This window comes from Rousettus aegyptiacus, unplaced genomic scaffold (genome assembly GCF_014176215.1).
Source record: "Rousettus aegyptiacus isolate mRouAeg1 unplaced genomic scaffold, mRouAeg1.p scaffold_m13_p_7, whole genome shotgun sequence".
NCBI classification, from domain to species: Eukaryota; Metazoa; Chordata; class Mammalia; order Chiroptera; family Pteropodidae; genus Rousettus; species Rousettus aegyptiacus.
The window spans coordinates 76054361-76078071 of NW_023416310.1; the positions used below are offsets into that span (position 1 = coordinate 76054361).

The 23711-nt window shown below is 55.2% G+C and overlaps 2 protein-coding genes across 3 annotated transcripts in view; one reads left to right on the forward strand and one right to left on the reverse strand.

Moving 5' to 3' along the window:
• Positions 1-23711, reverse strand: part of KCNIP1 (potassium voltage-gated channel interacting protein 1) — a 247124-nt gene that overhangs the window by 214677 nt on the left and 8736 nt on the right. The gene's annotated exons all lie outside the window — the stretch shown is intronic.
• Positions 11928-22089, forward strand: KCNMB1 (potassium calcium-activated channel subfamily M regulatory beta subunit 1). Of its 2 annotated transcripts, none has more exons than XM_016160173.2 (4): positions 11928-12027; positions 14286-14443; positions 15949-16120; positions 19596-22089. In XM_016160173.2, the coding sequence occupies exons 2-4, from the start codon at positions 14310-14312 to the stop codon at positions 19863-19865; spliced, it is 576 nt and encodes a 191-aa protein (XP_016015659.1). In that variant the 5' UTR covers positions 11928-12027; positions 14286-14309; the 3' UTR covers positions 19866-22089. The 2 variants fall into 2 exon arrangements, with proteins under 2 accessions (XP_016015659.1, XP_016015657.1); XM_016160171.2 differs by lacking the exon at positions 11928-12027 and adding an exon at positions 12101-12278.

Consider the following 23711-nt stretch of genomic DNA (forward strand, 5'->3'; position numbering starts at 1 on the left):
GGTGGACGAGAACTTGCTTGGCCGTCGAAGCCACGGACTCCTAGGTTCAGACTCTGGCTCTGCCACACCTTGGCTATGTGGCAGCTCCCTCACCTGTCTGAGCCTCAGCTTTGTATCTATAAAACGGGCATCATAACCACACGGCCTCCCGGCGGGGCCAGAGGGCCACGTCGTGGGAAGCAGTGAGCAAATGCTCCAGCACTGTGCACGCCCAGGGGGAACCCCGGTACACTGGCGTCCCGTCCCCACCGGCCACGTGACGTGTCTGCGTGCTCCCCAGGGCAGCGGAGAGCCCGCTTCGCTCTCCTCTGAGTGGCTGGCACCCCGGACGCCTGGGGCAGAGGAGACGCTTGATACCTGTTTGTTGGGTGGATGACCATGCGCATTTGCCTTCAGAGAAAGTCTGATAAACACAGTTGTCCCTTGCCCCAGGAATACACCACTAAAAGCCCCCTGCTAGGGAACCGATAAGAGCAATACGGCCTGACTCGGGAGTGAGCCGGCCTCCGCCGGGGCCCTAATTCAGCACCCACCCCCGCCCTGCACCCCAACGTCTTTGTAAAGCTGCAGTGAGCCAGTTTCACTGTTTTTCTGACCATTTACTCAGGCTCATTTGGCCTCTACTGAGTTCTGCCTTTTTATCCTGATTTGAATACTGTAGATTTTCCCATTACACTTTAATTCTTTCCCTTCCTCCCAAACCAGAGCACTTCGTCCCCAGGGCCGCGGGCGGGCCCGAGTTTGCATTTGTAGGGTTCTTATTAGTCCCGCCCTGACCTCTGGGCTCCCCGCTCAGTCAAGGGAAGCAGCTTCCTTTCCCTCTCCACAGGGCCTACTAAAAACGCCGTTCTTTTAATTAGTACAAAACAGAAGATGAGCAAAAAAAAAAAAAAAAAAAAAAAAAAAAAAAAAAAAAAAAAAAAGAAAAGAAAAAAAGAAAAAGCCAGCTCTCCTCTTCCACTGCAGCGTGTAGGAAGGACACACTTTGCCACTTTGCAACCATGTCATATCCGCACTGCCCCACGTGGGAAAAAAAACTATTGTGGACCGGCATGGGGCAGCCCAGAGGGAACTGAATGAAACCTTCGAGTTTGAGATTTCAACTTCAGGAGATGATGTGCATGGTGGAGCAGGGAAGCCATCGTCCTGAGCATCGGGACGATGAAATCAGGTCTTTGTCCCAGGCCAGGCATGGCTGTGGCGGGGTCAATGAGTGTGCGCGATGAGAGCCCAGAGGAAGGAGCCCCTCCCGGAGGCTGGGAAGTGATCAGAGAAGGCTTCCTGGAGGAAGCAGCTTTGAAGCCGAGGCCTGAAGGATAAGGGGAGGCGAACGATAATGGCACAAATAGCCTAGACACTGGGGTAGGGAATGGGGCGTTGAAGGGGGCCAGGCTGCGTGGGACATTGAAGGCCATGAGAGATCACGTGGATGTCACCTGGCAGGCTGCGGCAACGTGACATGGGGTTTTAAGACCATGGGCTCTAGATGCAAGCCATGCTGAGTCCAAACCCCCACTACCACCTTCTTAACTGTATGACCTCGGGTGCGTTACTTTCTGCAGCTAAGCCTTGGTTTTATTGTCTGTTAAATGGGGATAAAGATAGTACCCATTGCAGAGACTATAAAAGAAAGTGTAGGCGCAGGGCCTGGCTGGGAGCGGACTCTTATCCACAAAGGGCACTGGTTCTGGCCCTACGGTTTGCCAGTGTGGGTTCAAGTCTAACTTGAATAATCCTTATGGATTATTATGTGTATTTTAGGGAGAGGGACACTAAGGCACAGAGAAGTTTGAGAACCTGGACTAAAGGTTCAGTTTACAGGACCAGAATGTGTGGGTGGAGCCCACGCGTGCAAACTCCAGAAGCCGTGAGCTCACACGCGGCGCACAAGCCTCCACTTACTCTCTCGTTCACCCCACGGGCCAGAACTTTGAGCTCCAGAAAGGCCTTTGAACTTCTAGATGCACATATCTACGATTTCCCACGAACACACCCCAAATCTCTCTCCTACCGACTCACTAACATGATACCCCGAACTCCCCCAGATTAGTTGAGGAGTCTTCGACGAAGTCGTCAGTTTGTTATCTCGGAGGAAAGCGTGGCGACCATGAAGACAGGCATTTATCTGATCAGTTAGTGGGTGTTTTCAAAGCACAAGACGCTGAGGAAACAGAAGAAAAGCCAAGTCGTTTTTGAGGAAGTGAAAGAGGATGTTCCCCAGTGGGGAAGTTAAGCTCGGGGAAAATGGGGAAGGCAATCGACTGTCCCTCTGGACATGGGACCAACCTCGTGTGGCCAGTCAGATGGGGTTCCCATGAGGGCCACTGAGAATCACGGTTGAGTGGGGGCTTTGTGCACAGTCACGGGAGGGGCGGCCAGAGCCAGCCTGGCACGGGAGCTCATCCGTGGTCCCACGTGGACCAGCTCGGATGCGGGTCGTTAGGGTCACTGGGTCAGGGGACACATTATCCAGTGTCTGATAGACAAGAGGTAAGAAACTGCAGGAGCCTGAGCAAATCTTATGCACCGCAAGGCTGACCCTCAGACACTGACCACAGACACCAATGTCGCCAAGACAGGGCCCGCCTGGCCTGAGGTCCAGACAGCGAGAGAGTCTGGGGGAAGCCAGGGGGCCTGCAGCGGGACTGGCCACCAGGCTGCTACTGCAAAGCTCCCTTCTCCCTGTGGCTGGGGGCAAAGCCACACTCGTGTGCAGTACAGCTTGACGATACGCACCGAGAATACTAAAAACCGTTTACGCTTTCTTAGCTCCGCGTTTTAGAGCCTATTCCAAAGAAATAATCAAAATGATCTGCATAAAGACGTTCTCTGCAGCCTTATTTATAACAGGGAGAACTGGAAGTGAGTAATCTTTACGCCCAACAGTTGGGAGATATTAAGTAAACTGTACTCTATCCTCTAACCACCATGCAGTCAGTAAAAAATATCATGGAAACTTTGTATTACCAAGAGAAAATAATTATAATACAATAAGTTCAAAAGAAGCACATACAACTTCATGCAACCATGGTCGATTACGAACTGGCCACAGTATTGTGGAGGCCCTCCATCAGGGATCTGGGCTGGCCTTGTGATCAGCTCCCACGAACGGAATGTGGCGTGAGTGACATGGCAGAAGTGGAGAGCCTGGGCGGAGAGGCTCTGCAGCTCTCGCTTCTCCTGCTGCTCTTGGAACCAGCACCGTGAGGGAAGACAGTCGCCCCCTGGCACCGCGGCTGATAGCCAGCCAACCCCTGGCCGTGAGTGAGGCCATCCGGGGCCATTTGCATGAATGAGCCCAGCTGAGATCAGCCAAGAGCGGAGCAGACCAGACCAGACCAGACCAGATCAGACCGACCGCCCAGCAAAATCATGAGCCGCTGCCCTTGCTAAATCTGTAGGTGGTTTGTTACAAAGCTCTAAGTAACTCCTATGCCAGTCTGCAATTGTAACTAGAGAGAGAGAAAACACTTACAAAGAAAAAGAAATCCTAGAGGGAAAGGTTCTGAAATTCAAATAGGGGAGTTACGAAATGGTGCAATTACAGATGATTTAAAAATCTATATATATACACAGACTATAAGGAACGAAAGGAATAAACTAATCAAAAACGGACTCACAAATATAGTGGACAATTTGGTGATGGACAGAAGGGGAGGGGTGTTGGGAGGCTGGGAGAATGGGGTGAAGGGTTAAAGAAGTACAAATTAGTGGTTGATACATGGTCACGGGGATGGGGAGCATGGCAGAGGGAATGCGGTCAGCAGTAATGTGTTGGCTAGGTGGGGGGCCAGGGGAGGGAGGGAGCCATCAAGAGGGTCGTTTTGTGAACTATATAGTCGTCTGACCAATGTACTATACTTGAAACTAACTTAAATAAATTTAAAAAATAAATAATAAAAATATATATTCATTTCAAATTTTTAACACTATTTATGATGAAAACTAAACGCACATTTTAAAATGCGAAAATAGCTGAATTTTCCTCCCTGGGTTGTTCTAATTCAAATCTCTCAGGCATGTTCGTACTTAGAGTTGAGTCCTCGTCATCCATCTCCTGCCTACAACAGGTGTAGGAGGAGCCTTGAGCTGTGTCCTCCACAGTAGGGCTGTCCCCAGGCCTTCTCTTTAATAGGCTCTGAGGAGGGAAGCTTGGGAACTGTCCTCTCTGAATCCCTAGGGCACGCACTGTCCATGAAGAACAGACAGTCCCACGCCTCAGGGACCAGAGCCAGCACAGCAGGACGAGCCTGGCTCCTGCTTTCGCACCTTGGCACCTACTGTGTGTCATGGCCTGAGCGAGGCCTGGACATCCAGAGATGGACCAGCCACTGTCCCCACCCCTAGGGGAGTACCCGACCTTGTGGGTGAGACCTGCACACTTGAAAGCCAGCGTCCCCCAAAGCTATGGTTTAAACTGGGACACTCCGGGGAGTGAAAGGGGCCGCCTGGAGTGAACGGGGGCCGTTCCGGGCTAACGGGACCTGTGGTCACCGTCCCCTCAGCCCCGTCTCTTCGTGTGGACTTGCGGGCAAGAAGTGCAGTCCCGCCAACAAAAGGGATTTCAAAAGACAATCGCTGCTTTCCTTTAGACACACGAAAGTGGATGACATTCACAGTTCGGCGATGCTTCTTACGCTTTTTCCTTTTCCTCTGCTCTTGAATGTTTCCTAGGCGGAGCTCCGTCACATCCCCCACGTGTCAGGCCGGGGAACATTTTCTAGGACGCCTGGCCCGCGTGGATTTTCTGCCGCCCCCTCCCGTTCCGGCTCTTAGCTCTGTTACCCCTCTGCCTCCTGCCTCTCTAATGCCGGCTCTCTCTCTCCTTGGTCTCCAGGGGGACAGGTGGGAGGCGGGGGAGGAAAGCCGGAGTGTAGGACAAAGGGCTGAGTATTTGGGGGGGGGGGGAGTGTGGGGGGTGGGGAAGGCACAGGAAGTCCCGCACAGATAAATCTTATCACTCTTATTCCTGACGCACACACACAAAGATAAATGACGTCTAGCGTGCTAAGCTCAGTGACAGAATACGCCCACATGAAGGAGGGACACCTCATCCAGTGGGTCCTTAATATTTATTAAATTATGACTTAAATGCTCTGCGGCTTTAGTCCAATCACTTAACTCTTCTGAGCTTCAAATAAGTAAATGAAGGAGCGAATTATACGGACAGGTAATAAATGAACGAATGACACTGTGGCAGTCACGGCCAGTGGGCCACTAAAGTTTGATGCCCCCCATAGCCCACAGTGCGGCATTTATGCTGAGAAGCAGCTCTCACCCAGGAAGGACTACATGTCCCAGGCTCCCTTGCAGCCAGGTGGGACCATGTGACTAGTCCTCACCAATGGAACGTGAGGATGTCACGCATGCCGCTCCCAGGCCAAGATGATTAAGTGCCGGGCATCTGATCATCGCTATTCTCTCTCTGCACTCACTTCCTCCCTGCGGTCTACATGTTGGATACATCTGGGGTGACCTCGAGGCCCGAAGACAGTGGAACCCCAGACGGAAGGAGCCCGATTTTCCTAGCAACCACCTGGAGAAGAGCCATCCATGTAGGAGCATGCGTGCTGGACTTTCCAAGAGTGAGACGTGCACTGGGACTGAGTAGAGCCACTAAAATCCTGAGGTTGCTACAGCAGTGAAGCCACCCCGGTGAATTCACCTCGCTCTCAGGGGTGTCACGTAGATTAAATAAGTGTAGTGGCTTGAATGGTGGGTACCTCCCTCTCCCCGGAATTGTGTCCATGTCCCAATCCCCAGAACCTGTGAATTGGCCTTATGAGGAAAAGGGGTTTTTGCAGATGTAATCAAGTTAAGAATCTTGGGATCACCCTGGGTTACTTGGGTGGATCCTCAGCCCAATGGTAAACTATTTCTTTGAGACAGAAGAGAAGGTCATGTGAAGGCAGATGTAGAGATGGGAGTGATCCAGCCACAAGCCAAGGAACGCTGGGGCCACCGGAAGCTGGAAGGGGCGGGGAAGGGTCATCCTGGCACTTCGTAGGGCGCATGGCCCTGCTAACGCCTCGACTTGGGACTTCCGGCCTCCGGGACTGTGAGAGAATAATTTTTTGTTGCTTTAAGCCACCTAGTTTGTGGTCATTTCTTACAGCGGCCCTAGAAACAAATACTGTGAGGTGTGTACGGGGACTAGTACCGTGTATAGCAAGAAAAGCACTCTCAGTGAAGTGATTTTTCAAAAAAAAAAAAAAATCAGCTCTTGAATGCTTCTACAGTTCCCAACTTAGACACAGGTCTTCTGGGAGACTGTGCCCCTGAGACCAGCTCAAACCTATGTTGTTAACTTCCAGAGGAGGTTCTAGAGAAGCTCATGAGAGGAAATGCACTGGGAATAAATGCAGACCTTGAGCTTTGCAGGTGCAATCTTACAGCTCATGGAGGGCAGAAGGGATTAAAAGGCCACCCTCCCCAGGCTGAGGTGCGGAGGGCGTTGGCAGTCTCCCGGGACCCGTGTGAGAGGCTGTGACATAACAAACCGAAAGGCAAGGCCGGGCAGGGGAGTGGCCAGAGCTCGTGGCACTGGAGATATCTGTCCGGTAAGGTAGCTACCAGTCACATGTGGCTCCTTAAATTTAAATTAATTAAAATTAAATTAAAAGTTTAGTCACATGCCCCTCTCAGCCACCTCTCCAGTGCTCGGCAACCGCTTGCTGCTAGTGGCTGGTGCACCCTGTCTCTGTTCTCCGTTTACTCCTTCCGAGATGCTAGAGATGCGACAGAGAGTGGGAACGGTTCCCACCCCCATGTCCACAGCTTCCTCGGTGGTTCCTAAAACCTCGAAGGTCCCAGTTTGCGTGTGCCCTCCGGAGGGGTGTGCTGGAAAACCAGCTCCCCAAAACGCAAAAGCCCCGATTTGCAGTGTTTGCGGAGTCCCATGGTATAAAGACTCCCACGGTGGCTGATTCCCAGCTCCCGGTGGCTTAATGACGGGCTGGTGAAGGCCTTCGTGGAGCTGGTACGGGCCGGCACCCCGGCCCCACCTTCCTGCCGGACCCTGCCCGGAAAGGGGGTGTCCAGACACTGCCTCCACTGCGGCTGGCTGCCTCATGTGACAGTGCAGACGGCCCAGGGCCACCGCGTCCCTGCAAGTCCTCAGTTCTAATCACCCCAGAGCACACCGGGTTAAGCAGAAGTGGGGAGAACCGCTTTGTCATCTGGCCTCAAAGCGGCACTGCTTACTACGTTCTGAGTCCCTCAAGCGACCTCTGTCTCTCCGTCTGTCTCTATCGTTTCAAGGCGTGAATCAGGCCCAGGGAGGGCTAAAACATTGGAACCAGATGCCATCTTTCCCTTAGACGGCTCCCTCATCTCTATCCACAGAATATGGTCCCCACAGTAAGTCCTTATAGATCCAAACTCCTCCATGCCTGTCAGTTCATGAAAAATGGCATTGGGTGTGAATGAGGGAAGGGTTGGGGAGGAACAGGTCCGCTGACCAGCAGAGGGTGACTCTGAGTCCCACTAAACAAGCACACACACGGGCACCCTTGCTGAGGAGCCAACATCCCTATGATGGAATGCTGCGCAACCTTCCAAAAATGTTTCGTGGTATGCGAAAAGGATCCCAACACTCTGTTAAATAGAAAAGCAAGCGATTTCCTTCTGGTCACTTGCTACAACGTGAAGGAACCTTGAGGACGTTACGCCAAGTGAAATAAGCCGGACGCAAAAGGACAAATGCCATTTGATTCCATTTATACGAGTATCCGAAGTAGTCAGATTCCTAGAGACAGGAAGCAGAATGGCGGCCGCCAGGGGCTGGGAGGAGGGAGAACAGGGTATAAAGTTTCAGCTTTGCAGGGTGAAACGCCCCTGAGACCTGCTGCACAAGGCGAACACCGTTAACGCTGCTGAACTGTACGCTAAAAAATGGTGAAGGTGGTAGGAGATGTCCAAAAAGCAAGAGATTTTTTTTTTTTAAACCAAACGACAGTACAAACCAAGATTTTCTGTTTACTCCTTCAGAGATGCTAGAGATGCGACAGAGAGTGGGAACGGTTCCTGCCCCTGGTGTCGGGGTGCTCACCCTCCAGTGGGGGGGGGGGACCTGTGCATGGGGAACCGCATTCTGACCCTGGTATGTCAGGCCACCGACCTGGCTGAGGAGCCAGGGAAGTGGCGAAGGTGACCGGAGGTGAGGCGAGGACCCTAGGACGGAGTCCCTCGGAAAGGGAGAGCCAACCGGGAATCGGGGCGGAAGGGGCATGCCCTGTGGAGGGATGAGTGACCGGAAGGACACACGCCCCTCTGCTTGCCAGTAACGGGGCTGTCATCGTGCCTCGTGGTCTTCCTGGCCTTCTCTATTGCCCAGCTTTCCCATGGCGAGCTTGGGTGATTGCGCATCAAAAAACGACCTGACCACATGGACGGGCAGCCGTGTTCTTCGTTTATCTACTCTTCTCTTGGTTTCAAGGAGAACTTCAAGCTACTTACAATTACATTAGTAATAGAGCAGGCTAAAATACCTTGTTGCTCAATGAGAAAAATGAAGTAATGGGAAAAGATGGCTAAAAGCGTGGGAGGAAAAGGAGCAGGGTTCCCTGTGTGCCCTCTTCAAGTCCCGTCCTGCCGTTCAGTCTGAACACTGACATTGGATCGTCCTGTTTTCATGCTGTCGTCTCGACTCTATTGGAAAGTCTTTCATTGTGATTTCCTCTGCCCTTTATTATTCTCTCTCCCTCGAATATATCTTTCTTTATTTTTCCCATCGTGACTTTTCGTGATTATAGAAATCCATCCTCCCTTCCCGCAGAGAAGGGGCCACATCTGGTCCATCTCGGCACAGTGACATATTCACAGTCTCTACACAATAGGTCCTCGAATGTCCGTGAGTGACCGAGGGCCCCGGCCTCCATTTCCGGCCGCACTCAGCCAGTGACACACCGTCCGCAGGGCTCAGGACACGGTTGCCAATTTGATTTATGGGACTTATTATCCCAAGTGGCGGCAGAGAATAGATATTGATTCAAAAGTGTTTAAATAAATAAGTGGATTCACAATCCAGAAGGGGTGATAGACCGAGGAGAGGTGGTTTGTCAAGCGGCTGAAGCACATGTCACAGAGAGGGCCTGTCCTCTCCCAGACAGGGCCGGGTGGGGTCACGGTGGGGCAGGGGTGGCCCGTGGCGTCGGCAAGCACAGGCGCACACCTAGGCTCATCACATCTCAGGCCAGGGGAGTGGCCCCGGGCAAACAGCAGAAACAAAAAGTCCTCTCGTGAGCATTGCTGAGAGGAATGTGCCGGCATGAATCTGTGTGTGCGTGCGCGTGTGCGAGCTGCATGAATCTGTGTGTGTGCACGTGTGCGAGCTGCATGAATCTGTGTGTGCGTGCACGTGTGCGAGCTGCATGAATCTGTGTGTGCATGCACGTGTGCGAGCTGCATGAATCTGTGTGTGTGCACGCGTGTGCGAGCTGCATGAATCTGTGTGTGCACGCGTGTGCGAGCTGCATGAATCTGTGTGTGTGCACGCGTGTGCGAGCTGCATGAATCTGTGTGTGCGTGCATGTGTGCGAGCTGCATGAATCTGTGTGTGTGCACGCGTGTGCGAGCTGCATGAATCTGTGTGTGCGTGCACGTGTGTGAGCTGCATGAATCTGTGCGTGCATGCGCGTGCGAGCTGCATGAATCTGTGTGTGTGCGTGCGCGTGTGCGAGCTGCATGAATCTGCGTGCACGTGTGCGAGCTGCATGAATCTGTGTGTGTGCGTGCGCGTGTGCGAGCTGCATGAATCTGTGTGTGTGCACGCGTGTGCGTACCCTGGGAGAGAGTGCAAAGCTGGTCTCCGCTCCGTGATGTCCGAGGCCTCGGTTGGGGGACCTGAAGCCGGGGGGCTGGAGTCGTGTGCGGGCTCCCTCACGCTCCCGTCCGGCGGGAGGTGCTGGCTGTTGGCTGACCACCGAGCCGGGCGTCGGCCGGAACACCTACATCTGACCTGTCGGTGTTCTCACAGTATGGAGGCTGGCTCCATGGGGAGTGCCCGGGGAGCGAGTGCCCAGGGAAAGCTGAATCACTGTTTGTGACTTCGCCTGGCAAAGCGCAGTGTCATTTCCACCACATTCGATCAGCAAGGCAGTCACAGAGCCCTGCCGAGGCCGCGCGGAGGACGCCGAGGCCCACCCGGGATGGAGGAGTGTGGCTGTCACGTTGAACGAAGGGCGCGTACGATGGGACGTGTGCTGATGTGGCCACCTTTGGAAAATGCCATCTGCCACGTTGTGCCAGGCCGCTGAGATGGCCTCTTATTCCTCGAAAAACGCTGAGAGTCCAGGTACAGTTAGCTCCGTTCTAGAGACGGACAACCCGAGGCTCAGAGAGGTCAAGTGAGGAGCCCTGGGCAAGTTATTTAACCTCTCTGAACCTCAGTCACCTTCTCTATAACATGGGTAATAAAAACCCTATCCAAAAAGATGGATGTGAGCCCGCAGGGGAAGTATTCTGTGAACTCCACACCCTGTGCTAATGCAAATCACCACTCTTTATTATTAACATCATTATTTCCTTGCCCTCCACCCACAGCGCCCAGTCACACACAACCCCACGGCCAGCCAGGGACCTGGGCTGTCACCCACATGCCCCCCAAAGCAAGGTGGGGGCTCACCTCACTGCAGCAGAGGAGCTCATACCCATGGCCCCCCCTTTCCTTGCCTGTTCCCATCTTCCAAGAAGAAAAGTACCTTGGCAAGAATGCTAATGTTTATAAATTTCGAACGTGCAAACTTCATAACTCATTTAGTTGATTAGGAGCAAGTGGCCCTTTGGTCTTGCTTAAAAATGGCTTCCTGTCACGCAGGCAGTGGGAAGGAGGCCTGGCATCTCTGCACTGGGTCGTGGGCCACAGGAGGACTCTCCTGGCCCCTGAACTAACCAAGGACCACCCTTGGAAAATCACTCCTCTGGCGACTCATTCTGGGCCCTATGCCCCTCACTGTCAATCCGTCTACGAAATCTGAGGTCTTACGTGGCCGCCTCTGCCCTGATGCCCATTAAACAGGCGGCTGACTCTTCTGTTAACATGATTCAATCTGTGAAGGGGCTAGAGGGCGCGTCCTGCTGGGGGAGAGTGTCAGGGAGGCCCGAATGCTGCTCTCCTCTCGCGGGCCCGCTGGGCGGGCTGCCGGATGGTGGCAGAGGCCGGAGTGGGGGAGGTGGCCGAGCTCACGCAGCAAGCGTGGCCGAGCCGCACCCACCTCCCTGGGGGCGGGCCGCACGCGGGGTGCCCTCCGGAACCTCCGGCGGCAGGCAGCCATGTCGCCTGCTCTGTCTTAGGGCGGCGGGAACAGGCTCAGTGGAGACTGCCCAGGCTGTGCCATCTGGAAGGGCCAGCTTTGAGTCAGGCTCTCGGGCCGGGGCGGGGCGACCTTGCACGGCTTACTTAAGGCCTCCGACATCTAGCAGAGGACCAAAATGCGGGGCTTGGTTTTGTCGCTGGTTTCTCATCCTCTTCACGACTATCTGACGGGCGAGGAAACAGGGAGCAATCTAGAGGCGTGCTTTGGCCTGCAGGCGCTGATGTTCGCTCTCTTGCTGACAGGAACAGACCTCTGCAGTGACTCTGAACCATGCTCCGAGCGTCTCTGGGAGGCCTCCCAGCAGGGCAGGCTACCCCTGGCCGCGGCTGGCTGAAAACACCGTGGAGCCAACCCTCATCACCACCCTGAACAAAGTACGTTTTAAAAATCCCCACGGCACAGGTGAGAAAACCGAGGCTCGGAGAGGTGCTGAGACCGTCCCAGGGTCACACAGCACACAAGTGCCAAGGCAGGAGCAGGGGCGACTGCTCCGGCGGGGACATGCCAGCCCCACCGCAGGGGCTGCCAAGCCCAACCCCTCTGAGCTTCCACTCCTCCCCGCCCCATGTCAGCAAAAGGAAAAGCATTTCCCATTCCTGGCCTCTCTGCCGGCCCAGAGAGACTGGCGAGGAAGAAATGCGTCTAAGCGTGCAGGGATGCTCCTTCGCGGCTGTTGTTTGAAACCTGTTTCCCAGGAGACCGGGATATGCAGGTGCCGGTCTGGGGCAGCAGCTGCCTCTCCCTTCTCCCCCGGATGGGGTACCTGCTCTCCAGTCTGTGTCCTGGGACCTCGCGCTCAGACTTGACCATGTTTGGGCATGGAGGCTTGTCCCAGATGGGGACCGAAGGCCGCTTCCCTGGAGACAGAGCCGGGCTGGGAGCCCAGGCAGGCCCCTTGGCGGGCGGGGGCGGGGGCCGAGCTGAGAGCAAGCGTCTTCGGGAGACTCCAGGGCACCGGGGACTGTGAGTACTGCGCAGAGCACCTGGGAAGTGTTTTCCACAAACACAGGGGCTGGAGGGGGCGGGCAATGGGACTCACTTCGCCGAGGGGCTGCCCACCAGGACTGCGCTCCGCAGGGGCTGGCGCCGCTGGCAACCGGAACCGATGGCATCTGGCCTGTGGTCCGGGGCGGCCAGCTGCGCGGTGGGGACTCTGTGGCCGGGTCACGCTGGTCACTCAGGCCCCTGGCCCTCAGGTGCCGGCTTCCACCACAGCGGAGGGCTGTTGCCAGAGACCAGACCGGGGAAAAGTTTCACTCCCTCGTGACACGGGAATATGTTAGGAGACAGGGGAACCCCACTTCTCAGCACCCCAAATGAGGGAGGAAACATCACTGGGCGTCCTCCCTGTCCGTCATCTTGGAGGGAGTGACGGGTGTACCCCCGGTGCCCCACACTGGGCTCTCCTCTTCAGGACAGAGGAGGACAGACAGGGGGACAGCAGGGGTTGGGGTGAGAGGGAGTCAAGGACCTCGGATCGGACAGTAGAAACAGTCACTTCCTAGGACAGAGGCCCAGGTAGAGAATAAAGCCCCTTGCTGAAAATCCTGTTGAACCGATGTCTATCTCCTGACAGCCACTAATTTTTTTTTAAAAATGTGCTTATCACTTTAGGGACCTGGCATCAAAAAAAGTCTTTTCTGATATCTGGCTAAAACTTTCCCTAAAACGGGGGATTACAGAGAAGGGGCTCCGTGGCTCTGGTATCTTTGGTAAAAACGGACTACGGTTACTTTAAACAAACACAAACAACAAAGAACTTGGCCGGAAGGCTCTGGGGCGACCCACAGAGCACATGGGTCACCCACATGAGGGACAGAAGCAGGGCGGCTCCGTGGCTCCAGGTGACACGTGGGATAAGAGATGCACCCCCGGAGGGTGTTTGGGGTGCCCCGCAGGGGAGGGTGGGCCTCGGCCTGCACTGGGGTGAGGTGGATCCCCAGAAAGAAAATGGGGGGCTGCTGCTGGAAGAAGGGGGGAAGAGGAAAGCTGCCGGCCACTCCCCCCACTCTGCTTTGGCCCGGGGTGCTTGAGCCCGCCACATACGAGCAGTTGCCGAGGCCGCCTAATGCCTTGGCCTTCGCTGGGAGTGGGAGGCGGCCCTTCTAGGGTCCCGACCGGACCCCACCTGCCACTCCCGATGCCTGTGGCTGCCTCTCGGGGTTCTCTGCGGGCTGTCCTGGGCCCAGCCGACTCTGCAGGGGACCGTTTTGGCAGAACTGTGAAATGCTCCCAGTTTTCTGGGACGGGTGTCCTAGGAGAAAGTTCGAGGATTTCCCACCTCTGCCGCTCCCTGAACTGGTCTATCTCCGGCGCTGGTTTCCCGTTGTTGCCGTGACTGGTCACCTCAAACTTGGTGGCCCCAAACGACAGAAATGTCCTCGTGCACGGCTCTGGAGGCCCCCGATCACCAAGAGGGTGGCGGGGCTCCACTCCGCCGGAGGCAGGCCGGAGGGGACACCCCCGTCCCCCGCCTCCTCCGGCTTCCGGGGCTGCCCGCACTGCCTCGCGTGCGGCAGCGTCACCCCAGCCTCTGCCCCCCTGGTGCTGCTACCTTCTCCTCTGCGCCTCGCCTCCATTCGCCTCCTTCTTCTAAGGACCCCTTGTGGTTACGGTCAGGGTCTAACGGACAGTGCAGGGTGATCTCCCCACCTCAAGAGCCTTAAAGTGTCCGCCATGTCAAGCCACAGTCTCAGGCTCCAGGACTGAGGATGCGGGCCTGTTGGGGGTCGCCGCTGAGCCTACCACACGCCGAGGCGCGGGTCCTTCGTCTGTCCCGTGGGGATGATGACACTTGCCACTCGGAGCTGGCGCGAGGTTTACGTGGGGTCGGAAAAGCCCTCTGAAGTTGCAAAGCTCCGTATAAAAATTGGGGCGATGTTGGCGTTGGAGCATCCTTCTCTCTCACCTGTCTTTCCTTCCATGGGTTAAGTGTCACCTGTGCTGATCTTTGTGCCTCTCTGGCCCTAGAAATGACCGCCGTCCCCGGGGGACATGGGGAAGAAGCTGGTGATGGCCCAGAAGCGGGGAGAGACGCGCGCCCTCTGCCTGGGCGTGGCCATGGTGGCGTGCGCCGTCATCACCTACTACATCCTGGGCACGACCGTGCTGCCCCTCTACCAGAAAAGGTACCAAACCCTGCTGGCCCGCCCCCATCCTCCAGCCTCTCCCCTGAGGGTGTGGTCTGCAAGGAACCCCCGCCTTATTCCTGCCCCTTCCCTGGGCCCCGACACCAGGCAGGAAGTTCTGGACAAGCCTCATTCTTAGGGTCAAGTGTTCAGGTGCAGGGAGGGTAGGCCGGGCTGGGCCCTGCTGGCCTGGGACTTGCGGGTGACAGATGTGGGAGGCCCTATACACAAGCAACACCAAAGGATCAGAACGAATACTCCAGTGTGACTTTCACCAGGGGAGGAATCAGAGTCACGGAATTTGGTAGCTCATCTGCACTTCCCCGCTGCAACCTCCCATTCAGCGGGCATCCAGCCTCCTGTTGAATATCTCAAGTGACGGGGAGCTCACAACCTCACCGTGCATACCTACTTTCTGATAAGCAGGAAGTGTCTACACAAAGCACAAAAAAAAAGGTCAGAGAATGTTCCATGCCCTTGCCTCCTGACATCTCAACCACTTGAGCTTTTGTGAGAAAAGCTGTGAAGTTCTTGATCCATGCTCCATCTGGAGTGAACGCACTCAGTTCTTTCAGTCCGCTCTAAAGATAAGTGTCAGACCCTTGCCTCCGGGCACGTTCCGGCGGCTGCCGGCCCCCTCCGTCCGATGAGCGGGGGGATGAGCCACAACCGATTTGCTGCTGGCGTGTAGATGAGCCTGTCGGCCTCTCCTAAGTCTGCTGCTCCCTCATGTTTTAGTGCACTAGAGCAGTTCTCGGCTGGAACTTACCCGAGTGAGGCGCCACTCAGAGCAGCACGGGCCTCCGAATGTCACCTTCAGGTTAAGCACAGTCCCCACCGTCTTCCCCACCCTGGCACGAAGCCAGCCCCTCCATCTCTACTCTTTAGGGGAAAGGGCACAGATTCTGAAGCCCCCCCAGACCTGCCTTCAGGTCCTGTGTGGCCTCAGAAAAGTCACTTGACCTTTCTGAGCTTCTCTTCCAGGCCCTGCAAGATGAAGCTATGGATACAGGGTCTCGGGCCTGGTCGCTCATCGGAATCACTGCAGGGCCTTTAGAAGCATATCAGGGCCCGGGCCTCGTTCACCTTAAAATGTTTGGTTAACTTGGTCGAGGGTGGGGCTTAGACATGGGAAGCTTTGTAAAGCTCCTCGGGATTTGGGGCGAGCAGCCAGGGTGGGAACCATTCATGTTGATGACATTCAACTGGCACTGATGTTCAGATTCTGTGTCCTCCCCTGGCCCACGGACTCTGGGGTCATGCCCCTTTCCTGCTGGATGCTCTGGGGAGATGAGGGTCCCGGCCCTGGGTCTCTCTGACGGGGTCCAAACCAGGAGTTCTGTGCCATCCAGGTTCTAAGATGTGTATGTGTGTGTGCGCGCGTGTGTGTGTGTGTGCGCGTGTGTGTGTGCGCGTGTGCACGTGTGTGCGTATGTGTGTGTGTGTGTGCGTGTGTGTGTATGTGTGGGCGTGTGTGTGTGTGTGTGTGTGTGCGCCCTCCCCAGTGTGTGGACCCAGGAATCCATGTGCCATCTGATTGAGACCAACATCAGGGACCAGGAGGAGCTGGAGGGCAAGAAGGTGGCCCAGTACCCGTGCCTGTGGGTCAACGTGTCCGCCGTGGGCCGGTGGGCCGTGCTGTATCACACAGAGGACACTCGGGACCAGAACCAGCAGGTACTAACCGGGGGTGGGGTGGGGGGGGTCCCTGCCTCCTTACCCCTGGCAGGTGTGCGGGCCTGTCCCTACCTGGCTCCCTATCGCCCCTCTGGAGAGCCGAGGCCGAGAAAGCTGAACCTGGGGACCCCAGCTGACACGAGGTCCAGCCAGACTTAGCTCTGCTGTGTTGGAGTCAGGCAGACCCGGGTTCGAGTCCCTGTTCTGCCGCTAACAGGCTGTGTGACCTGGGACAGCGGACGTAGTCTCGGTCTCCACCTTAGCTGAAGTGCTGTTATGAAGTCAGACACGTCAATGTGCCAAGCTCGATGTCGGGTGGATAGCACGCGCTCGGAGCGAAGCAGTCGATAGTGTTTTCACCCTCTTCTATAAAGCAAGTCGAATGAGCGGTCAGGCCCCGAGCTGACCCCACAGAGGGGGGACGACCCCCCACGCCAGGACCCCGGGGGCCCGAGTGAGGAGCAAAGCCGGCGCTTGGGAGATTTTCCCATCGCTGCCTTCCGACAACCCTCCTCCGCCCCCGAATCCACCACCACAGCCTTTCCTAACGGGACACAAGCTGCCCTCTGTTCATCCACTCATTCGCTCATTCGTTCAACACTTCCTGAGCATGTCCGATGTTAGGAGTTTGGACTCGAGAGGAAAGAGCTCACATGCGAAGTGATACCTCGTAGGGAGGCAGTGGTGCCATAGAGAGGAAGAGAGAAGATCAGGGGGCTAAAGGAGGGAGGGGCGCTCTCCGGCCGACAGTGAGCTGAGGGCATCAGGGAGGTACTGGCTCTGCAGAAACAGACACACGGAGGGCAGGGCACAGACCGAGGCTGGACACAGGTGTCTGAGGGCTGAGAACTGCCGCTGTGAGCGCCTGGGCGTCTTTACAGGGCTCGGGGTCCTGGGAGCAGCATCAGAGTCGTGCAGAGGGTGGCGTGGGGTTCAGCGACGGGGCAGAGAGGTGGGGCCGCAGCAAACCGCCAGGACCGAGATCGGACGGGAAGCAGGGATGGGTGCTGAGGTCAGGATTTGGGGGTTGATCGCGTGGGAAGGGGCAGGGGTCCTGGGGGGACACTGGGGTCACTGACAGTGCTCGAGGGGTGGGGCTCATGGAGAAGTGGGTCTGGGCACTGCAAGGTGACCAGGCCCGTGCTGTCATCACTGGCATGACTCAGCCCCGCCAGGCGGACGAACGGCGGCCAAACCCTCTGAATCAGCTCCCACTAGGACTCCTGCCTCTTTCTGGCACTCGGTGTGGCCCCTGATTTATCCCCAGGAGCGAGAACCGCATGTGCAAAGAGAAGCAGAGTGATCACGGGTGTGACAGGGAGCAGGCTGCTTGCAGGCCACCTCCCTAACCCCTAACCCCGAGTTTCCCAGCTCAGAGGAGCGAGAGGCCAGATCGCCCCCTGAGATGAGCTGTCAGCGGCATGCGAGACATGCCTCTGTCTGGCCCTGGAGGGCAGCAGCGGCTGGCAGCCACTGGCCCTTCCGGCCTCTCACCTATCACACCCGGGCACCACCAGGAGCCGTGCTGATGGCAGGCTGCCTCCCGGGCAGGACGGTGGAAGTAGCTTTATGCTTTGTCGTGCAGCTGGGTCGGTGAGCCAGCTGCCCCTCTACCTGCGTTCAGTTCTGGGGTGCAGGGGGCCGGTGCTCCAGGCCAGCTGGGCGTTGTGTGAAAGGCCCCTCTTAAGAAGGGAAAGAAGGAGCTATTGTTTTAATTTCACAGTTAGGTCGTGATATTATTATTTATAGCAGCATCCCCCACTTCTCAAGCCCTTACTGCATGCTGCGCTCCACGCCAAGTGTTTACAGGCATCGTCTCTTCTGCTCCCCACAACAAGGCGGGCACCCTCGCGAATCCATTTCCCAAGGCTCAGAGAAGTTACAGCACTTGCCAAGGTCACACGATTCGGAACGGGTATTCGAACCCTGGCCTGCCTGGCTCCATAACCGTACCGTTGCTCAGTGGGCTAGGTTACCCAAGGTCACAGGCAGAGGCATTGAGGAGACTTGGGCTAGGCCCTCTCAGCTCAGGATCCTGAATCCACCTTCTCCTGAGACCCCGCAGTGCCCAAAACCCTGAACGCCAGATGACTCCGGAGCCAGCTTCTCCCCAGCTCCAGCTGCTCCCTGGCTGTCTGGTGACCTATTTCTGGATGTGGCTCCCCCACTTCCCAGGACCATACTTTGTTCTTCTGGAGGAAGTGCTGTCAGGGCCAGGCCAGCTTTGGGGCGGGGCCTCATTCAAATCCAGGGCGTGACTGAGGCCTGGGATGAAAGTGGCTCAACGTGTTCACACATGTTGACCCTGCACGTTGATGACTCTAGGCCAGTGGTCCCAAACATCTGACTGCTGGGCCCCGTCCTCAGAGATTCGAGGGCCAGCCCTCCAGGTGACCTGCTCGGGGTGCTAGGGCCGCCCAGACCTGCAGAATATCCCCCAGAGGCCCAACTAAGCACCACTCAGACCTCCCCGCCCGGAACAGAGATAGAGTGAGGGTCTCTGCTGCGCCTCCTCTCCAGCTGGACCTCATCTGACCGGGCCAGAGGTCGCAAGAACAATGCTCCGTGTCAGAACGAAATGGTCCACGCCGTCTGCGCGAAGCTCTTTTAAATGCACACTCTCTCTGCCTTGAATTCCAGTGGCTAATATCAGCTCGCCAGCATCTTTTATTCGGCTCACATAGAGTTAGACCTCAAAAGGTTTCAATGAGAACGCTTGCCAATATTTTTAAAATGTGAGAGTTCAAATTACAGTCTGGTGTCCTGGCTCCTCGTGAAATGTCAGAGGCCTGGCTGCAGTAGGTCTTCTGGATCTCGTGGCCTCCACTCTCCAGATGGAGGGATGGGAGCCAGTCTGAGTGTGTCTGGCTGTCTCCACTTCACTGGGCCCCACGGCTCCCCGACAATTCTCCCTGGCTCCAAGGCAGGTGTCAGTTGGCACCTGTCATCTTATTTCTTCACCTCCTGTGCTTGTCGAGGTTACCTGCATGAGCCCTGAACGCAACTGAGCATGTGACCTTTGCTCTGAATCCAAATACAGAGCCCATTGGGCCTATGTCCCTAATTGTCACTCATCGGTCTCCTTATACAGTTAAGCTTCAAGTCCTTCTTTAATAGCACCGTAAATGGACAAAGATGCTGCTGTTAACTTATTTCAGAGATGAAGCCGTTAAGGCTCAGAGAGGGTGAGCGATTTGCCTGAGGTCCCACAGCTGCTAGAGCCAGAGGCAGGACTCTCCCGCTGGGGCCTCTGCCTCCAGGTGTGCAGCGTGTACCCCGAGCAGCTCCAGGGCCACCTGCCCACTGATGACCCTGAAGGCACCCTCCGGAACGATGCAGTGCCCAGCTGACCAGGCCTTAGACAGCTGTGACCCCCACCAGGGACCTGACTCCAAAGCTGGCATTTTCTTTTTGCTCGGTTCTAGGAAGCAGGGAGTCCCAGCCCACGGGTGGGTGCTCTTGCTTCTCCCCACAGTGCTCCTACATTCCCCGCAGCCTAAGCAACTACCCGACGGCCCGGGCCGACGTGGAGAAAGTCAGAGACAGGTTCCACGAGCTCCGGGTTTTCCACTGCTTCTCGGCAACGCGGGCGAATGAGACCAGCGTCCTGTACCAGCGCCTCTACGGGCCCCAGGCCCTCCTCTTCTATCTCTTCTGGCCTACCTTCCTGCTGACCAGCGGCCTCCTCATCATCGCCATGGTGAAGGTCAACCAGTCCCTCTCCATCCTGGCAGCCCAGAAGTGACCCCGTCCACGCCACGCACGGCCCGGGCCGCAGGGGCCCCGGGGAGACCCCCCAGGCTGTGCTGTGTGTGTCCATCCCCGCCTTCTCCTCCTGCCTCCAACTCTCCCCTCCCCTCCACCCTGTCTTCCATCGCATGGGTGGCCTTCGCGACGTCTTTTCCGGCTTAAGACTGTACAGTGGCTCCCGGGTGCCACAGAGAGCACAAGGCCAGCCGGTCACAACTCTGCGTTTCCTGTCCCCACTGGACTGACTCAGACCCACTTCCTGCCACGCCACCAACCACCCCACGAACTAGGATGACTCTGACCTCCGCGCCGATGTTCCCGTGGTTGGCTCGGCGTCTCGCCTGTCCTGCCCGGGAAGCTGTCCTTGGCAAACCTCGCATGCTTCTTCAAATTTTATAACGAAAATAGCGATGGCTCCCTTGTATAAGAGCGCATTTAGAATAGCTCTTGCTTTTAGGTCACTAAGTGCCATGTACATTTTTATTCCAATAGTAACAAATATATTAGAAAATAACAGGAGGAAGAGTGTTGCAGCCTTGGAACCCGGTGGTGCCCTCGTGCAGGTTAGGGGGCCGAGAGGCGGGCGTCTAGAATCTGTACTGACACCTGCCACTTCCAACAGGGGAGCCCTGATGCAGCCCACGCCCTCCGGGCTCTTGGCGGCGGGGAGTCCTTCTTAGGGGGCGCAGCACGCCCTCCTCAGTGACTCTCCCTTCCGGGGTCTCAGGAGTCCTCCTAGTCTTTTAAGAAAGTCCCAGTTGTGATGGTATACTACCTTTCTGCAAGATGTCACCACTGGGGGAATTAGGTAAAGGGTACATAGGATCTCTCTGTATTATTTCTTACAACTACATGTAAATCTGCAATTTCCCCTCAAATTTAAGTTTAATTTTAACAACGACAACAACAAAAAAACAGAATGTCCTCACCAGGACTGACAGAGGCTCCTTTGCACATGGTTTCCATGCACCTGCGTTCGGAACTCAAATACACGGAAACTCAGACTGTCCAAACGGCCCCTACGGGGGGGACAGGCCATATCCTTCTAGAAGATGCAGTGCGTGGGGAGGCCCAGACCTCACTGCCCCATGCATTATTAACCACGACCTTCATTCACTTGACACAGATGCCCTCCTTCTGTCGACAGAGATTGGTGTATTTCCATCAAACCCCACACCTGCCTGCTGCTCACAGAACTTCAGGCATGGGACGAGCGCGGAACAATGGGCACTTGAGCGTGATGGCGTCAGACACCGGGGCGGGGCGGGAGGGGAGGGGATGTTTTTGTGCGTAATGGCTGCCTGGGAGCAGAGAGCCCTCATCGGCTCTTAATACATCACTCGGCTAATGAGTGTCTAGCGCTTGCCCTGGGTTCGCTTTTCCTCCCGTGGGCCAGTGACTCGCATCCGGACAGGTACGCCTGGATCATGCTCCCATGTCCCTCACCTGGAGATCAGCGGGAAGGTGGACGGGGGGCCAGAGATGACCGAGACGCAGCGCCGGCCTTCGGGGGGCTTTCTCGCATCCTCCGGCCGCTCCCCATCCCCGGCCCCTCCCCACACTGTCCGGGTCTTCCTTCCTCACGCTGAAGAAGCTAACACATGCAGATTTAACGCAGGCAATACAAAATATTAATAAAATCTAGTCCTCCTCGCGCCAAATCAACAACTCATCCGAAATTTCTCATTTCAAAACTTCTTGGAGCGGGGAGTAGATTGTAAACTATGTTTTTTGTTTTTTTTTTTTCTATTGCTAACTGGCAGAAGAGGCTGGTGCGCGGGAATATCCGGTGCCCTCTGGATTAGCCTTGCGTTTGGGGGAGTGCGAATTACGTGAAATATTTGCAGAGAGACTGTCTGACCCAAGCTCAGCTGCTCTGTCCCTCACCAGGGGTGCGAGAGAAAGAGCGAAGCCAGATGAGAAGGGCACAGAGACGGCCACTACGGCCGTCGGTCCCCGGAGCGGGGGCTTGCGCAGTCAAAACTCTTTTCATGATAACGCTAAGAGGCGACTTGGCTTTTCCACTGTCCTTCTCTTACTAGCATATGCAGAACGTGTCTGGCCTTATGTGACAGGGGGTGTCGCGACAGACTGACCCCAGAAGCCGTCTGCGAATCCAGCTGTCTTCTAGTAAGCCGGCCATTAAAGAGATCTGCAAGAATGTCATGCAATGCCACTTTTCTCAATCATTCTTTTTGGAAAATATAATCATTTCTCATTAAAAAAAATACGTTATTTTGTTAACATGTAATGAGCTTCTTCTTATTATTTTTAAATAAATGAATTTACATGAAATAGTCTTAGTTTCTGTTTCTAAAATAATAAATATTAGTAGATATAACCCATATAAACCAAATCTCTTTGGAGTTCTTAATGTGCATTACGTTTGTCGAAGGATTCTGAGGCCACCCAGTGTAACCAGAGATAGGGTCTCTCTGTTCCTCCCACACCGTGCCCTGCAGACATCCAAAGGCCTCCCCTGGGTTCCATCGGATTCCCACCTGGCGTGAGGAGAACTTTACTTTCCCAATATCCCCCTCTCTTAATTTTTAATTTTGGAATTGTCTGACTACGGAAGAGTTGCAAAATAATATTATTAGCACACGTATCTTTCGCTTTGATTTACAAATTATTATCAATGTTTTGCTGTTACTTATACTTCTCTTTCCCTGTGACTGTGTGTGTGTGGGGTGGGGGGCGGATACAGGTGGGTATGTGCGTTTCTGAAGCATTGGAGAGTTCGGTTCACGGACTTTAAACACGAGGCTGGTTTAGAGACGGTGTGGGCGCCGGCCTGGCTAGAGGAGGGGCTGCATGCAGTCAGGGAAGGCAGGAGCAGGAAGTGGGCTGAGGCTGTGGGGTGCGGGCTGCGAGGGCCGGGCCTGGCAGTCTGGGGTGTGCGCTGACATGGGTGGGACGGGCAGGGACATAGTGACGGAGAAAGCACGACTTTTGTCGAAGGTTTGAAAACAACTTTTTTAAAAAATGAAGATGTGTGCTCAATGAATACCTTTAGGGTCTAATTAAATATACATGCTTATTGAAGACCATGTGGACAGTACAGGTAAGAACCAAGAACTGTAAAGAACAACCCTTAACCCCGACTAAAACCCGTGCTAATATTTCAGTTTACTGCTTTTCTATTTTGCTTCCTCTGGGCACACCTGTCCACAGATGGGAAGCTCCTGAACGAACATTTTCGCATCCTGTTTTCCACCTAATATCCTATCAACAGCTTCGGTGCACGTTATTAAGCCGTCCTCAGAATAATTTTTCAAAAGCTTAACGTTATTCTATCAGATAGATGAACCCAAATCTATCTCACCATGTTTCGACTAGAGGTTAGGTTGTCTCCAGTTTTTCATTATTATGATGTAATTCTTGATGAGTCCCCTGACAGAAATCTTTGCACATTCTGACAATCTGTGTAGAGTAGACTTCTGTGGGGTGTATTACTCTCCTAAGGTAACTGTAAAAAAATACTGCAGACTGGGTGACTTAGACCAGGGGTCCCCACCCCTCCGCCAGGGACTGGGACCCCGTCCGCGGCTTGTTAGGAACCAGGCTGCACAGCAGGAGGTGAGCGGCAGGCCCGAAGGCGAAGCTTCATCTGTTTGCAGCCAGCCGCTCCCCAGCGCCGGCATCACCGCCTCGGCTCCACCTCAGATCATCGGGCGTTAGATTCTCCTCGGAGCACCGTCCCTGGTGCTCAGAAAGTTGGGACCCACTGACTTAGACGACTGAAATTTATTTTATCATTATACTCGAAGCCAGAAGTCCAAGCTCAAGGTGCTGGCAGGTCTCTGGCCAGGTCTCTCTCCCCTGTTTGTAGATGAGATGG

Bases quoted from the DNA above. Each gene is read 5' to 3' on its own strand.
- KCNMB1 (XM_016160173.2), top strand. From the start codon at position 14,310: ATGGGGAAGAAGCTGGTGATGGCCCAGAAGCGGGGAGAGACGCGCGCC. The intron at 14,444-15,948 runs GTACCAAACCCT...CGCCCTCCCCAG, and splicing joins CTGCCCCTCTACCAGAAAAG to TGTGTGGACCCAGGAATCCA. The intron at 16,121-19,595 runs GTACTAACCGGG...TTCTCCCCACAG, and splicing joins CTCGGGACCAGAACCAGCAG to TGCTCCTACATTCCCCGCAG.